This window comes from Arabidopsis thaliana, chromosome 3 (assembly GCF_000001735.4).
Source record: "Arabidopsis thaliana chromosome 3, partial sequence".
NCBI lineage: Eukaryota > Viridiplantae > Streptophyta > Magnoliopsida > Brassicales > Brassicaceae > Arabidopsis > Arabidopsis thaliana.
The window spans coordinates 12,166,272-12,183,063 of record NC_003074.8 but is presented as its reverse complement, the minus strand read 5'-3'; the positions used below and the strand labels follow the sequence as shown (position 1 = coordinate 12,183,063).

Genomic DNA, 16,792 nt, shown 5'->3' with positions numbered 1-16,792 from the left:
CGTGGTTTGACCGATTTATGAGAAACCAAATGTTATTATGAGATTTCAAACTAGCCATCAAATCGTTGGCTCTATTAGTGTTAAGATGTACAATATCACAACAGAAAATAAAGACAAAATGCATTAAGTGTCGATTGACAAACTATGTTGATCAAACTTCTACAAATGATGTTGTTGGGTATGATGTTGGATAAAGTATGAAGTTGGATAAAGTAAGATGTTGGATAAAGTATATAGATTATGAGCTAGTTTCATGATTCCACTAGTTGGAATGTGATTATGATATGTTAATTACTAAACTGTACCAACTGATGGCTTAAGGAAAGCACTTTTAGGGTTTGGGCGAGTTATAACATAGTTATGGCTGAGTTATTCCTGTGTCACGACTGAGTTATGTCAAAATACAGAGAAAAAGAGTCTCCGTTGACCAGATACGTCATCGGTTGTGAAAGAGTCTCTGTTATTGACCAGATACGACATTGGTTGTGAAAGAGTCTTAGTTATTGATCGGATACGACGTCGTTCTGACATAAACCAAATGATCACGCGCCAACTTATAAATCCCCAAAACTAAACCCTAAGTTATAAAATTCCAATTTCTTATTTTAGATCTGGAGATGCATTCCTTCTTGCTTTTCGTCTCCAAATTTCCCATCTATAATTAAAGAAATGAGTAGCAATTCCGAGAACTCGATTTTGAGTATGCAATCCGTTAGCCGTTAGGGACGTGGGTTACCATCGAAGTATCATTGCGGATTAGACGTGGTCATCTATACATCGACGTCAGCAAAGAACCATACTTCTGTTGTCCTACGCGTGAAGATGTAAGTATAATTGATTTTGGGTTTTATTGGTTTCGTTGTTAATTGGTTTGTGATTGAAAACGCAGGACCATTTGTTTAAATGGGTCGAAGATGGTACATACAAAGTGGTTGTAGACAGTTGGCCGAAATTGTCCACCATGGACAGTGAGATAAACGCAGCCAAGTCTGAGGTTGCAGTCAAGCTAGAAGCGTTATAGGTGATGGTGAAAGAACTGAATGAAGAAGTAATGAGGAGCGAAAGGGAAAACCAGAAATGGGAATTGATGATCAAACTTTGCTGCTTTTGTCTTGGCTTTATTATCATTGTCATTGTACTTGGTATCCTAATGTTCCCAAAAACCAACGAACAGAGGCTTCTTCTTGGCTACTAGTTTGTTTGATGTTTGGATGATTTGTTTGCTATTGGATTCCATTATGTGTTTGATGTTTATCTTGCTTCTAGGGTTAATTTGTTTTTTTTGTTTAAGTATTAACTTGTAATGAAATGGTACTTTGTGTTCGGCCAAGTTAATCAAATGTTATGACTGAGTTACTATAATGTTATTGCTGAGTTAAGCTAATATTATAGCTGAGTTAATCCAACGATGTGACTGAGTTATACTGGTAATGTTGTGGCTGAGTTAATCCAACGCAATGACTAAGTTATTATAATGTTGTGTCTGAGTTAAGCTATTGATACAACTGAGTTATTATAATGTTGTGGTTGAGTTAATCAATTGATATGGCTGAGTTATTTTTGAGTTACGCTTGAATTATGATAAAATTTAACAAGTGACATCAAGCGATAACAACTGATTTTATTGAGAAGGCGATCGTAGATAATAGGAGATATAAAACCATTACCAAAAAAAAAAAAAGAGTAAAATACTGAGTTCATAGGAATGAGATAAAGGGAAGACAAGTAAGAGATACAAAAGCATTCAAGACATGAAACCGACATCATCTGGGCCAAATTCAGTAAACATGTCCACCAAATCATTCCAAACTGTTGGCGTCATCGACCACGGCTTATCTAAACCACACGCCCATCTCCGTTTCAGCGCCCGCATATTGTCCTGATACAACGTTCTAGCCACCAAATTAAACTGCGTCCACTCGTTTAAGTGTGCCTTGAATCCGAGGTATATATATCCTACAAAGAGAAAAAATAGTAAGAATTTGGTCTATGGTTTACTGGAAGTGCTTTAAAACAAAACTCGATGCTTACCGTGAGGAAAAAAACCATCTTGCCTTGAAAACAACGGGAATCATCCGGTACGTCGGCCACGCATGGTGAAGTTGCGCTGGAGTATATCTCCAATTGCGACAGATAGTTGGTGATTGAATCTGAACCACGTATCAACCCATGTACCCAAGCCAGGGTTTAGAACTGGGAGATTCGCCCGATCAGGAGCAGTGAGTACGGCTTCGACATCTTTGATAAATTGTCCGTCAATGTGAGGAACAACCATGTCGTCAGGAAGAGAGGGTGAGACGTGTAAATGATGAGATGAAGTAACAAATATATAGAAAAAAAAAAGATAGGTAAAGGAATACGAAAGGTTCTGTGTCCGACCGTTTAGCGGGAAAGTTTTCTAGGTTACGGCTAAGTTTGGCGGCAAAATATATTGTTACGGCTGAGTTACACTCAAGACATGTAACAATGTTACGGCTGAGTTGTCAATAATTATAAAATAAAACATTTAAAGGAATACGAAAGGTTGCATGTTTGGCGGGAAAGTTTTCTAGGTTACGGCTGTGTTTGGCGGCAAATTGTACTGTTACGGATGAGTTAACCCACATTACGGCTGAGTTGTCAATAAAGCTTGAAGTTCCATTCGATTTACTGACTAACCGATTTACGGTTATATCCGACCTAATTAACAACGGTTCAATACACCTATAAAAACGGCTGCTCCTATAAACTTCCGAAGGCTAAACTCTCACAAACAGAAGATCACAATCAAAATATTTCTTTACTTTTCAAAGACTCGGAATTTCATCATGGCGTATTTCGACGGCATTTGCGACTTGTCTCCTTTCATAACTAGCTGGACGATTTGTGTTATGATTCTTAGAACATACATAAGGTTTTTCATAGATAACGCATTCGAACCACGGGTCGTCTTTGTCGATGAGTGGATAATGGAATCTTCACTCTTCTTACAATTCATACTTAACCGTATTCTTATCTTATTCCCTATATAACTCACCCTCCAATGTTGTTTTCATAGGGAAGCCAAATTGAAGCTATAATCTGAAGTCGTTTTTCTCAACGTTACTTCGATATGCTCAAAGAGAATCAATGGAAAGAAATCAAAACTTTTCGTGTCATTCCAAACGGTGGAATAGTCCGAGCAACAACCCACTTCTACATGATTGAGTTCATGGAAACAACATCGGTCATAAGTTCCGACCCAAAGGAAACTGTTTTATTTAAGAGATTCACACCTTTTTACTACATTATTGAAGACACCGTTTATACCGATACTTTGGTCGGTCAGTAATACGTATCTAATGCAGATTTCATACTTTCACCTTTGACATGCCTATTTTTAACTTTTATTTCATACTCCAAGATTTGGTTGGTGCACTCGTCGATATCGGATGTATGACAAATATTTTGGACAATGGTGTTGAGATTGACAGATTAAGACTTCCCTTCGAGATTATGGACAAATAGTACAATTTCTTTCGATCAAGTCCTTTTTAATTTCTTTCTTTTCATCATGTATTTTTCCTAAGAGGGGTATAATAGTAACACTGTTTTATATGTTTCAGCAAGGAGAGATTGAAATGTGAGGCTGTTGTTTATAAGTAGGTTTTTTAGGCCTACTTATGTGTTGAATGTGTGGTTCAGTTCGATTCCCCTTAAACACTAACATGTCGATGCAGCTATAGGGGGTGTCAATCCAGTCCACTGTTATTGCTAGCAATCATGATGTGTACAGAAGCAACTAAGTCAAGCCAGATTATAATGATGGTGGGTTTCTAGTAACAATCCTAGGTCAGGATTCAAACAACGAAAATGAGAACTTTAAAAGCCCTACTCGATCATTGGGTCGAGTAGAACCAACAGGTGACGAATTTAAGTAACTAAAATGCAATCAACAGGGGATACAAATAACAGGTAAATAAAAGTGCAATCAACAGAGGATACATATAAATCTAATAGAAGTTCAAAGGATGGGTTCATTGATAAGGGCAACTCTAGGGTTCATCAGGTGGCTAACAGGTAAAAGGTAGATACCCTTGACGATAGATTCAAAAACCGGGTCAATCCATTGTCGTGACAGAGACCTCCATAACTCTACCACTTCCTAATCTCAACTGTCGTTGATGAAACATAGCAGAGAAGGGTTTAAGAAACAATCTACCAAAGCCAATAAGCAGAAAAGCCAATGTCTTGGTCGAGTCTACAAATCTCTGGAATTCGTAGATCAGACATCCATTTGAACGTCTTTTGGACTCTGGACGTCTATGATCGAATCTCCACATTAGCCAGCGAAACCCGCATAGGGGCCAAGCGAATCCAGAAGGGTTCTAACCTAATCTTAACCACCTGACTAACCTAGAGATTACCCTAATCTAATCCATCCTCAAGAACCCTAATCACTACTCAAGCAACATTCTCAAGAACACAAACCCAAAAATTACTGAAATCATACCAAATGTAGATCTAAACAAGCTAAACAACTTTACTTAAAGAACTAAATACAAAAATGAAATAGATTAAGAGTAATTAAGCTTTTAAGATTCATAAACACAAAGAAAACTAAAGGATAAAAGCTAGATCCTTTGGACAAATCCCAAAGTGATCTATTTATAGTGAAATGTTGAAAACCCTAGATTCACTATAAGACAAGAGACTTGAGGCGGTTTGGGCGAATGCTCGATCTTGGGGATCGAGTAGAGAGGGTGCTGCAAAGTCTGCGCCTTTGTGTCTATGCTCCGAGTGATCAATCGGTCGAGTAGATGCTTCTTCCTCTCCTATCCGTATGCTCAGATGTATGGTTGAGTGGGGAATGAGGAGGATCCGAAAACGCTTTGATAGATCAACAAGTCTTGTAGAGTTGGTTACCCTTGGTCGAGTAAATGGGTCGAGTAGGAGGGGCGAGTAGATCAATCTGCAGCTTCATCTGAGGTTGCCTTGATCGAGTAAGAGGGTCGAGTGAACTGCTGCCTCCTCTGTGGCTGCCTGGATCGAGTGAATGGATCGAGTAGAATGCTCATCTGCTTCCCTCCTGGTTGGATAGAGTAGAGGGTCAAGTAGAGTTCTTTTAAGCTCCTTATGCACCTGAAAACACACAAAAACATGCAATATGTATGCAAGATGATCCTATATGCATAAGTATGCAAAATAAGCTAAAATGGTGCAAAATGATATGATACAATGAGAAAATGCAAAGCTAAATGATGATAAATACACACCTAAAATGAGTAAAATATAGTGTTATCAGTTGGCCAAATGGCGGTTGACTTGGATAGCAGGTTTCGATCTTTTCGCAATGACATTATTGTTATTGACAATATTGTTATTGCACTCACTTGGTGGAAGATCGTTAGGTATCATACTGGCCCCAAACACGTGAAGATCCAAAATTATTCGACCATATCAGATGTGACTGTCGAACCCAATATCGAAGAAATGCAAGAGATAAAAATGGTCCTCGATTAATGCAAGATGGAAGGAATCGGGTCATGATGCTTCAAGTAAAATATTGTTTACTTTTATTTTCCTCCTTTGTATCCTTCAAACAAATATTTATGGGAATTTCATATTGTCTTTGCCTTCAAAATGTTCATTTTCGAGATATATCATAACTCAACCGTATAATAGAATAACTCAGCCGCTAAGTAACATAATTCAGATATAACTCAACCGTAAACCCACATAACTCAGTCGTAAAGTAACATAATTTAGATATAACTTAGTCGTTGAGCCACCCACATAGCTCAGTCGTAAGTAACATTGGTTAGATATAACTCAAAAGTAAAAGCACATAACTCAGTTAGTCGTAAAACCACATAACTCAGCCGTAACATGTAAAATGACCGAACCTTTCAACTTCCCTATTTATATAACTCAGCCGTAACATGTAAAATGACCGAACCTTTTGACTTTCCTATTTATATAACTCAGCCGTAACATGTAAAATGACCGAACATTTTGACTTCCATATTTAAATAACTCAGCCGCAACATGTAAAACGACAAGACATTATTGCAAATAACTCAGCTGGGACGTTAAAGAAATTGCAAATATTACGGTGCTTAGAGTCTACAATGTCACGAATACATATAGCGGTTACCAAAAAAGGGAAAGAAGACACAACACATACAATTCGTGCAAACAATACTATGCACGACAAGTTTTAACATTGTGCCCAACTTCTATTCATCGAGAACATCCGTGTTCCTTCCTAGGGCGTTTATTCTCAACAGCGACTTCTAGTGCTGATTTCATCCTTAGTTTCTTGGGCCAGTCTGGCTGGTTCACAACAATTGGAGGCAAGCACGGTTGGTCAATTACAATTACAGGGACATGGACTTTTGTATCTGAAGGCATGATTGCACCAGCGTACGCATTGACAAAATAATTGCTCGTATAGTAAGCACTGCACTGGGATATACGAGACACACCCATATGCTCTGCAGCTGCGATTGAATGGATGCATGGTAATTTTTCTTTCTCGAAAAGATGGAATGTGCATTTTTTTGCATCCACATTTACAACATGCAAAGATGTTCCATAAGTTACTTGTACGCGGAAAGCATCAATCGTTTGTACATCCATAAGTCTTGACGTTGTGACACGTTCCTATTAGTGAGATGAAAAAAAAAAAAATACGTTATGGCTGAGTTATTCTCATTATGACCAGTTTATCATTATTTGAGGACTGAGTTATGCACTAGTTATAGCTGAGTTACATGTAACAGTTTATCAACACTACGTGTGAGCTGAGTATGCTGCGTGCTCGCATCAACTCTCCGTTCAGCAAACCATCTTGTCATCATCTGTCTTATCGCTTCTAACAGTCAAGCTATGGGAAGATTTCTGGCTTTTGACAGTGCTCTTTTCATTGATTCTGCTATATTCATAGTCATTAAATTGTATATATCACTGGGAAAATGAACACGCGCCCACATTTCAACACCAGCTCTTTCGAGGTATGCATGTAGTTGAGGATCACGCTCTTCAATCTCGTTGAACGCGTCATCAAAATCAGTCCGCCTATAACACCTTGCCGCTTTTTTCACCAGAGAGAACAAATGTTTTCCTTTGAATTTTAGCAAAATGTTCTTATACAAATGGTAAGTACAAATCCCACGAGCAGCCAACGGATACACTTCACCAATTGCTTTCCCTATTGACTGATGTCTGTCCGAGATTATCGCCAGGTCCGTTGCGCCATGAATAACAACTTTGAGTTGCGTAAAAAACCAACGCCAAGATTCATCATTTTCAGTGTCAACTACACCGAAAGCTAACGGAAAAATCTGAAAATTACCATCCTGAGCTATGGCTATCAGGAGCGTCCCTTTGTAACTACCATGGAGAAACGTACCGTCGACATCAACAACTCTGCGCATGTAATGAATCCCAGCGATACTGGCACCAAAAGCAATGAACATATAGTTGAATCTTCCACTCTCATCAATTTGAAGACGCGCGACTGTACCCAGATTTGTCCGTCGTATCATGTATAGGTAAGAAGGTAGTTCTTCAAAACTACTATTAGGGGTTCCCAGAGTGAGCTCCCTTGCAAACCTCAGCGTCTTGTATGACTTCCAATAACCCATTAGAACTATATCTGCAGCGGATATGTGGAAACCAATCAAAGACACATATGCAAGTGCAAGCAAGGGACATGTTCAACAAATTCGGGTTCAACTGAAACAATCTTCCAAAGGTGACAAATCGATTGATGAGTATATACAGCATCTCACAACAACGTTCAATCAGTTAGCTCTCCTAGGTAAACCGATTGACCATGAAGAAGAGATCGAGTTCCTCCTAGCAGACCTACATGAAGACTACAAAACCATGGTGGATCAAGTTGAAGGTCGTGAAAATACACCATTTGTTATTGAAGTTCATGAAAAGCTTCTCAATAAAGAAGCAAAATTGATGGCACTCTCCCTTTCGGCATTAAGCGTTGTACCTGCCTCATCAAACATTGCCAACTCTCGCCAAAGATCATACCAAGGCAAGCAATACACACGCTCAAATCAGTCATGGATCAACAACAACAAATCAAAATACCACCAACCGAAACAAGAGACTCAAACGACCAGGGGATACCAAGGGAAGTGTCAACTATGTGAAGTATTTGGCCATAGTACCAAAAAGTGTTCACTGTTCCAACAAGACCAATCTGCGACGCATAACGGCTTGTTGCCCTCCCCATTTAAGCCTTGGCAACCACGCACAAATCTGACTCTAGGAAATCTGCATCCTACAAATTTGTGGCTACTTGACAGCGGAGCCACACACCAAATGATAAGTGACCTTCATAACCTGGCGCTGCATCAACGGTATCATGGCGATGACTCTTTTCTTATTGGTGATGGTTCAGATCTCTTTATCACACACACTTGTTCACTATCTCTACCCTCCCTCTAATAACTTATCCTTATCCAATGTTCTTTGTGTCCCTAACATTCACAAAAACCTTATATCAATATATCGTCTATGCAACACTAATAAGGTCTCTGTTGGATTTTTCCCTACTCACTTTGAGGTGAAGGATCTGAACTCGCGGGCCCCATTACTCCAAGGCAAAAATAATAGTGATCTCTACGAGTGCCAGCTTCCCCTTCCACAATCAATTCGTTCTTTGCATCCTCATCATCGAAACCATCCCTAGTTGAATGGAATTCTCGCTTAGGCCATCCAGCCTCTCATATTTTCAAAACAATTGTTTCTTCCTTTTCTCTTCCACATTTGCAATTAGATTCCTAACAACTTTTTTGTACTGATTGTGCTATTAATAAGAGCCATAAACTCCCCTCATCTCAAGCCCAACGACAACATAGGTCCGTTAACCCTACGTTGGCTTCAATCCCCTCCACTGTCAAAACTTTCAGTCAACACCCAATGAAAACTTGCAAGAAAAATAACATGAGAAAACCTCAATTCAGACTCAATCTCTTTGTTTCCCTATCCCATCCAATTCCTCCCAAACAGGTAACCGTGAATCAGGCAATGAAAGACCCAAATTGGAGAGTAGCAATGTCATCCAAAATTGATGCGTTTGCTCGGAACCAAACATTCGATCTTGTGGGCTGTAAATGGTTGTTTAAAAATAAATTCTTACCTAGTGGTTCTCTTAGCATATGCAAACCACGGTTAGTAGCGAAAGGTTACTCCCAACAACAAGGCATCAATTACATGGAACCGTTCAGTCCCGTGATAAAAGCTACGACAATTCGTTTGGTCCTTGACGTTGTAGTATTGATGTGGGTTTAATTTTGCCTTAGACTTTTACCTGAAAGACCACACGACTACTGCAAATGCACAGTATATCGGAGTAGTATTTGAGGATCGAATCCATAGGGAGTGTAGGTACAAAGAAGAATTCAAGTTAGTTTACCTGGATCAAGACAAACAAAAGAGTGGGAGTTGTTGAATGCGGTAGAAATAAGTAAAGAATGCAATAAAAGTAAAAAGCAATAAAAGAAAACTAATGAAAAGGCAATAAAAGTAGAAAGCAATAAAGAGAGCGGTGTAAAATAAGTAAAACAAAACGCTAGGTCATCAGGGGTTTTCTCCGGGCGTCAAGGTTCAATCAATAAGGTATAGATTCCAATCCAGATGATATAACATGGCTAGTTTTGTTTACTTCCAAATTCTCGGACATACGAAACTCTATCAAGACCAGCTAACCCAAACGGTTAGTAGGTGAAAGTCAGCTATTATCACTAATATCTTGCGGACTCAGTTGCCTTATCGGTTAGTAGGTGCTAACATGGTTTCAAAATACAAGATCAAAGCATTAAGTTCAAATTCGATTCTAGTCCATAAGTCCCTATCACTCTGCGGGTGTGCAATAGTTATAGTTCTTTATTCAGTTGACCTAGTTCAAGTATTCATATGAGATTTTGCCAAAAAATGAAATACCTAAGGTCAAGTATTAGGTGGCGTTCCGGACATACAAGCATTAAGATTAAACTCAACTAGAAAGAATAGTGTAAACGATCAAACAAAACTATAGAAACCGCCAACCTAAATCAGATCTAAAGTCCCCATGAATACCCTTCGAAACCCCCCTAAAACCTAACTAGAGATATACTCACACATACTCAAAGAACAAAACATCATATAAATAAGAAATTGCATAAAAAAGAGTATGGGTATAGAAAAGGGTTTAGAGATCTTCTCTGGAAATTCAAACCTTGAAAACTCTTCTTCCTTTTACAAGTAGAGAATAGAGAATTGAAGAGAAAAGAGAGATCTAATGAAGAACAAGAGAAGGGCGACTTGGAGGCGGTGAGAGGCACAGGAGGCAGCCTATTTTGTGGGTGCCTCTAGGGTTTCCCCTAGACTTTGTATTTATAGGGCTTCATTAGGTCAAAAGGGTAGAAGCGTCATTCTGTAGATTAGTACGTGATGGGCCAAGTTCCTGGGCTTTTAGGGTTGATGGAAGTCGGCGGCAAGAGGAAGGGAAGGAGTGGTTGTGCGCCCTAGAGGTCGGTGGAAGACTTGAGGGGACGCCCGGGTTCAAGTCTCTTTGGTCGGCGGTTTTAAATTGATCATTTCCAAAACCGCGATTCTAGGACATATCTTCACTCTTCAAGCCATAACTTCTGAACGGATTCATGGATTGCTACGATTCGACTTCGACTTTAATCTTGACTCTTCTAGCTTTCCAATGACGCCGAGATACCCTTATGCCGAGATAGGGAAGACTTTGTCCGGATGTCAAACATCTGAGGCACATAAACTGTTCTGAAACGGATTTTGGTTGACTTCTGATAAGGTTCAAATTACCTAAAACTACTCTCTCAAATAAGAGATCAATTGCAGTATTTTAGGATCGAATTCACAGAGTTCTTTTGTTCAAACAGTGAGTTAAATGTCGAGATTAAGCTAGCAGGTGATGATTGAAATAGTAAGAAAACAAAGTAAGAAAAAGCAGGATGATTGTGTTGTAAACGATTAAATAAAGAGCTAGGAACAGGGTATTCTTAGGAAACTATTGGTTAGTAGATCTAATGAAAGCTAGGTTGTTATCGAACCATTCTTAAACTCAAACTCTAATTATGGAATAACCGGTGGCGTTCCGCGAAACTCCCTATATCTATAGCCAAGAATAACCGGAGAAGCCGAGAAATTATTAACCTAAATATGCATTCTTAACGAGTTCGATTGTTCACCTTAGTAGATAGGCCGATTCTTATTACACACCTATAAACCAGGCTCATCAAATAATAGATCCAACTACAGATACATATGGCAGGCATATATATTGTCTGGAATCAAGATCTAGTTAATTACTCTAGATCTAGCATTAAGCATAATTAAAGATGAAGAATTCTATAGATAACCTAGCAAAGGGGCAATCTATTAAACCATATGAATCCCTAATGAGAAATCCTATTCCTAACAAGCAGATTACTTAGACATATTGATTGAAGCAAACAACATATTTGAGTATGAAAACATAATCTTATGCAAAAGCCGTCTCCACACCAATTCACTTATCGCATTGGAAGTAAATTTTGGATATGCTTCACACTTACAACATGACTGATGCAAAAGCCGTCTCCACACCAATGGCATCTTCTCCCAAGTTGACCCTTACAACATGCACTCTACTCTCCGATCCAAAAACCTTAGGAAGCTTGTAAGTAGTTTGCAATACCTCTCCTTTACAAGACTTGATATTGCCTATGCTCTCAATCGGTTATCCGGATTTATGCATCGACGAACGGAGGATCACTCGGAAACCGCAAAATGAATACTTCGATACCTGGTGGGTACCCCAATACATGGGATTTTCTAATCTAGAACAAATTCTCTCAATCTCCATGGTTTTCAGATGCTGACTAGGCAGGAAATCCAAAGATTGTGTCTCCACGGGCGCTTATATTATCTATCTTGGTAGAAACCTTATATCTTGTTCAGTTAAGAAACAAAATGGAGTCCCACGATTGTCTACGGAAGCTAAGTACTGTTCCGTCGCTAACACAGCTGCAAAAATAAGATGGATATGTAATCTACTCACTGAACTTGGGATTTCTACAATATCATAACCGGTCATGTACTGTGAAAATGTAGGCGCAACCTTTCTCTCTGCAAATCCGGTCTTTAGTTCAAAAATGATATACATTGCCATCGACATACATTTCATTTTGAACAAGTTCAACATGGTCTTCTATGAGTAGCTCATGTGAACACCAAAGACCAACTTGCGGATACACTAACAAAACCATTGACACGGCAACGGTTTCTTGAGCTGAGAGACAAGATTGAAGTAACATCAGACCCTCTATCTTGAGGGGGCATGTCACAGATACGATTAGATCATGCCTTCAATACCATCATATCTCCTCTTACCATCTATAGTTCTTTCTTTATCTAGTCTTCGTGTCTAAACTGTATATATAGATGTGTAAGTCTCATTGTAAGATATATGAAACACATTTATTAGACAATTGTAGCATCAATAAGTTTTGTTCTCTAAATTCGTTAATTCAATTCAAAATAGTTTGTATGTAGAAGCATCCTCATTTTAAGAATTGGAAGAGTAATAAAAAATAATAGCAGATGAGTAATTTAATTTAAGTTCATTACTTAGAAAACTACCTTATTAGTGGATAAAGTATCTAAACTTTAAATTACACTTGGCTCTTTTGCATCATGTTTTTGCATAAGTAAATAAATTTCACTTTATTAAGCCAACTAACCATTTCATTAATGATATAGCCGGGTTGTGGCCCATATCCACTCTTCTGATCATGAGATTAATCTTGTTGCCCTTTTTAAAAGAACTAAATAGACACATCTAGTATCAAAGTCAGTAAAACAAGCTCATCACAATGAAATTTTTGATGTAGAGGAAAATTCTGAAATATAGAGACTAAACAAAGGAATTTCATAAGATGGAGGTGCGAAGTGATGACGCATATCTTTTTGGTATAATAGTTTGTGTCCTCTAGGACAGCTATATTTGATCATGGGTGAGCGTGGGTGTATTACCTTGGGGATTCAGTCTAATGTTACTATTGTGAATGTTGATTGTTGGGTACAAACCAATGTCTTATATCGGAAGTTAAAAAAAGAAATTTTTAATATATAAGCCAACTCCAACTTCAACTAGTATGAGGTTTTTAAAGAAAGAGTCCAATAATAATTTGTGGAGTTGAACATGTAAGTCCAAAGAGGATATCATCATATTAAAAAGGGAGTTAGAAAAGACCCAATACTTATTAGGATCACTGCCGAAGACGGTACTGAATTGTTGTGTTATACATAATAGAAGCTGAGATTGAACGATGCACGAGTTGTTTAGTTTGCATCGAGGAAAATTTTGCTATGTGGTAAAGCTCTAATGAAAATTCAAAGGAACTTGAGTTGGATAAATTTTAAATTTATTAAATATATGTATATATACAACATGACAATAGTTTAGGACTTTAGGCGATATTCACATCAAAGTAAAACGAATTAACATTGAACTCATCGAAGTTAAAATTCCACTTCGCATATAATGTCCATAAATTTACAAATTGATCAAAACGTGTGCTTCTCTCCTTGGCGAGACGAATTTGTGTTCTACCCGGTAAACCTATAATCATTTACAAAGATTGTGCTGTAGTGTTTAACTATCTTCAATTGTGTTTCTTTAGCTTTATGTGACCTCATGTCTTTATAAAAACTAATCTCAATTGTTCGATTTAGGTATTGTCATTTACACAAACACTCATTAATTTTTATTTTTATTCTGTCATGAGATATTATTTAAGGCTCAGACAAGCTAAAAATACGGAAAAATGTTTACATAAGTAACATGTAGCGGTTCAACATGATTTTTTCGTGCCAAATAATCCACCTTGACATTTGCAGTACAAGATATTAAAGATAAAGAAAATATAGTGAATTTTTTCTTGTCGATCAAAAACTCCTCCAAATATGTTGAAAACGCTGACCATTCGGTTAGGGAATACACCATTTTCACCAGGTCTGTGAAGAATTCATCTAAAACCCAGCGAAGAAATTTTATTAAATATTAATCATGAACTATAAATATAATTTGCAAAGATAGAACAATGCAATTCCAGAAAATAAAACAAAAGTCCTTATAAGAAAAATTAAGATATACTTGTTTGATAATTTAAAGAAAGAACCACTTTTAATTTTGCATTCCCCCATAATTTAAAGAAAAAAACACCCATTGTTCCACTAAAACGGTTTTGAGAGCATATGATATAAAACACTTCTCCACAAAAATATGATATAAATATTTTATCAAACTTATCAATAATTGGTTATACACTATATATACGAATCTGATGAGAATAAAAAGAGAAAAATAAGAGGGGGCATGCATGATCCTAACATGTTCGACAACATGGTTTGATTTGAATCAAACATCCAATCTCCATAAAGATGCATGCGTGTTTGGTTTCATTACAGAGAATTCTTAGTGTAAAGATACATTTCCCTCATGCCACAATGTGAACTTAAACCACTTCACTTTCTCTAACCGAAACACATTAATTATATTAATTAGCATTTATTTTTCAACATGCTCACACTATTACGAAGACTAAGACTACACATAAATCATAACTTATAGAAGACAAACCCTTTTTCATAAAAAACAGCTATTCTTCTTCGAGTTATGTCGGAAATAACTTTATACGTTAGACATAAGCTGTCCTTAGCGTATTAAACAAATGAAAACACACGAGTCTTCTTCCACGCACATGCAATTACATATTATTTATGGGACACTTATATATACATTCCATTATACAAGCAAAAACACTACAACTTAAACTCTCTCTCTCTCTCTCACTCTCTCTCTCTCTCTCTCTCTCTCTCTCTCTCTCTCTCTCTCTCTCTCTCTCTCTCAAGATTAGGGTTCTTGAGTCATCCATGGAGAGAGAAGAATGTAGCAGCAGCGAGTCCGGATGGACCACGTATATTTCTTCGCGTATGGAGGAAGAAGAGGAAGAGGTGATTGATGAGGTCTATTATGAAGGGCATATCATCGAAAAAGATCGTAGAAAATATGCGAATGAATACGAAATCAACAAAGACAGCGATGATTCGATGGCTTCCGATGCTTCTTCCGGGCCAAGTTATCACCAAACGAGCAATAGAGGTAAACGTAGAGAAGGTCTCGCTCTAAGGAATGGGAAAGGTGAAAGTAATGATGTTTATAGTCATCGTATAGATGATAAGAATATTGGTAATCTTATATCTAGGAAAAAAGAGAAGAAAAAGAGTGAAAACAAGAGTAGGTCTCATAAAAAGAAGTAATTTTTTGAAGTTGATTGTATATGTTGGATTTGATTATAGTTTTCTTTCCTTTTTGTGTTGAGGTTTTTTTATGCCTCGAGCAAAGGGTGTTTGATTATTTTAATGGTTTTGTTTTTCAACATGAAGATTAACATATGTATTTTTCTCTAATTATGTTCTCGATTATTATTGTCCATCTATAAGAAATCATTTCCCATTATCTACTTAGCTACATGCATGCTTCGGTGATTATTGGCATACTAAAACTATGTTTACATTAAAAACTTTTTTATTTAAGTTACGTTGGACGCTACTCTCATACCACTGTAAAAATAGGAAATGAATTCCGTACAGAAGAAATTCATTACAACAAAAAAGGAAGAATTTATTCATATAAAGTTTGAGTTCAAACAAAAAACCACGCTTGGGAAAGGTTGATTTTACTAATTGCACATCAATGAGTGGTTTCTTTTATTATTATTATTAGTATTTTCTTAAACTTGAACGATTTATGTATTGTATGCTTGGATTTTTGTGGTTATATAAAAAGAAATGTACTACTGAATGCTGTCATGAATCAAAGTGGTGTAAATGAAAATAGGTCTATCATGGCATGTGTGATGACTGATGAAACGTCTCCTTCGAGACAACTTCTCCATTATTGGTCACATTGTGATTTTCAATGTGTTTGATCAAATTGTCTTAAAATTTTATGATGAAATTGTTTTGTTTGTTTGTTTATTTTGGCTGTAAAGAGGGAAATGGATCAGACACACATGACAGCAACATGGGAACTCTTTCACAGAAAATAATTAGTTTTTGTTTGAATTTTCACAATTTTGTTGGTTTTTGCTTATCTGCAAGAAATAACGTAGATAAATTACTCACACCCATAATTCTAATATACATTTTCATATATCATGTACAACCTAGATATTAAAAGTATTAAGTGGTGTAACAAATTTGAAGTATTTTATTTATATCCAGATAATTGTCGTATATGAAGGCCCAAAACAGTTCTCCGAGCAAGTTCGTTTGAGATATAACCGAAAAGCAGAACACAAAAGGTTTTAAAAGTTAAGCCCATGGACCTTGTATTAATTCTCTAACGATGTCTCGTTTAGTCGTTTTGCTGGTTTGTCTTTTCCACTTACGCATGGACTAGATGAAAAACGACAAACCAGCAAGATTTGTTAGTGACTAATCCAAAACGGAAAAGTAAATATTGAAATGAAAGCTTTACCAAAAAATTCCCATATAATCAAAGATTAGTGAGTTCTTTACAGACTAGATGCCCTAAATTAATGTGAGTTAAGCTTATTTTGTTTAAAAGTTTAAAAACTTTATGCAAATTATATTTTATCAAACATGCATATTAATATTTTTTTCTTGTCGTTTTTCCTTTTTTCTCTTCTCTCCGTGTTTAGATTTTATATAAAGTAATTTGATATAGACAATGACCAAGGTAAAATCGAGGTAGAGATCAAATTATGCTGAACGAACTGGCAAACAGGTC

General features: G+C 37.0%; 1 protein-coding gene and 4 pseudogenes across 5 annotated transcripts; 3 read left to right on the top strand and 2 right to left on the bottom strand.

Annotated features, from left to right (window-relative positions):
* Positions 1 to 1,744: 1,744 nt before the first annotated feature.
* On the bottom strand, positions 1,745 to 2,275 carry AT3G30590 (annotated as a pseudogene; the record flags this gene model as incomplete). The annotated part of the gene is made up of 2 exons: positions 1,745 to 1,956; positions 2,083 to 2,275.
* A 532-nt stretch (positions 2,276 to 2,807) lies between these two features.
* AT3G30587 lies at positions 2,808 to 5,471 on the top strand (annotated as a pseudogene; the record flags this gene model as incomplete). Its single annotated transcript has 1 exon — positions 2,808 to 5,471.
* A 743-nt stretch (positions 5,472 to 6,214) lies between these two features.
* On the bottom strand, positions 6,215 to 7,618 carry AT3G30585 (annotated as a pseudogene; the record flags this gene model as incomplete). The annotated part of the gene is made up of 1 exon: positions 6,215 to 7,618.
* An 11-nt stretch (positions 7,619 to 7,629) lies between these two features.
* AT3G30582 lies at positions 7,630 to 12,325 on the top strand (annotated as a pseudogene; the record flags this gene model as incomplete). Its single annotated transcript has 1 exon — positions 7,630 to 12,325.
* Positions 12,326 to 14,882: 2,557 nt separating this feature from the next.
* Positions 14,883 to 15,487, top strand: AT3G30580 (uncharacterized protein). The gene has a single exon (NM_113959.2). It carries the CDS (start codon positions 14,911 to 14,913, stop codon positions 15,295 to 15,297), a length of 387 nt encoding a protein of 128 aa, NP_189679.1. The 5' UTR covers positions 14,883 to 14,910; the 3' UTR covers positions 15,298 to 15,487.
* Positions 15,488 to 16,792: the final 1,305 nt, after the last annotated feature.

What these genes read in the sequence shown, in the direction of transcription:
- AT3G30580 (NM_113959.2), top strand. Translation starts at nt 14,911, where the DNA reads ATGGAGAGAGAAGAATGTAGCAGCAGCGAGTCCGGATGGACCACGTAT.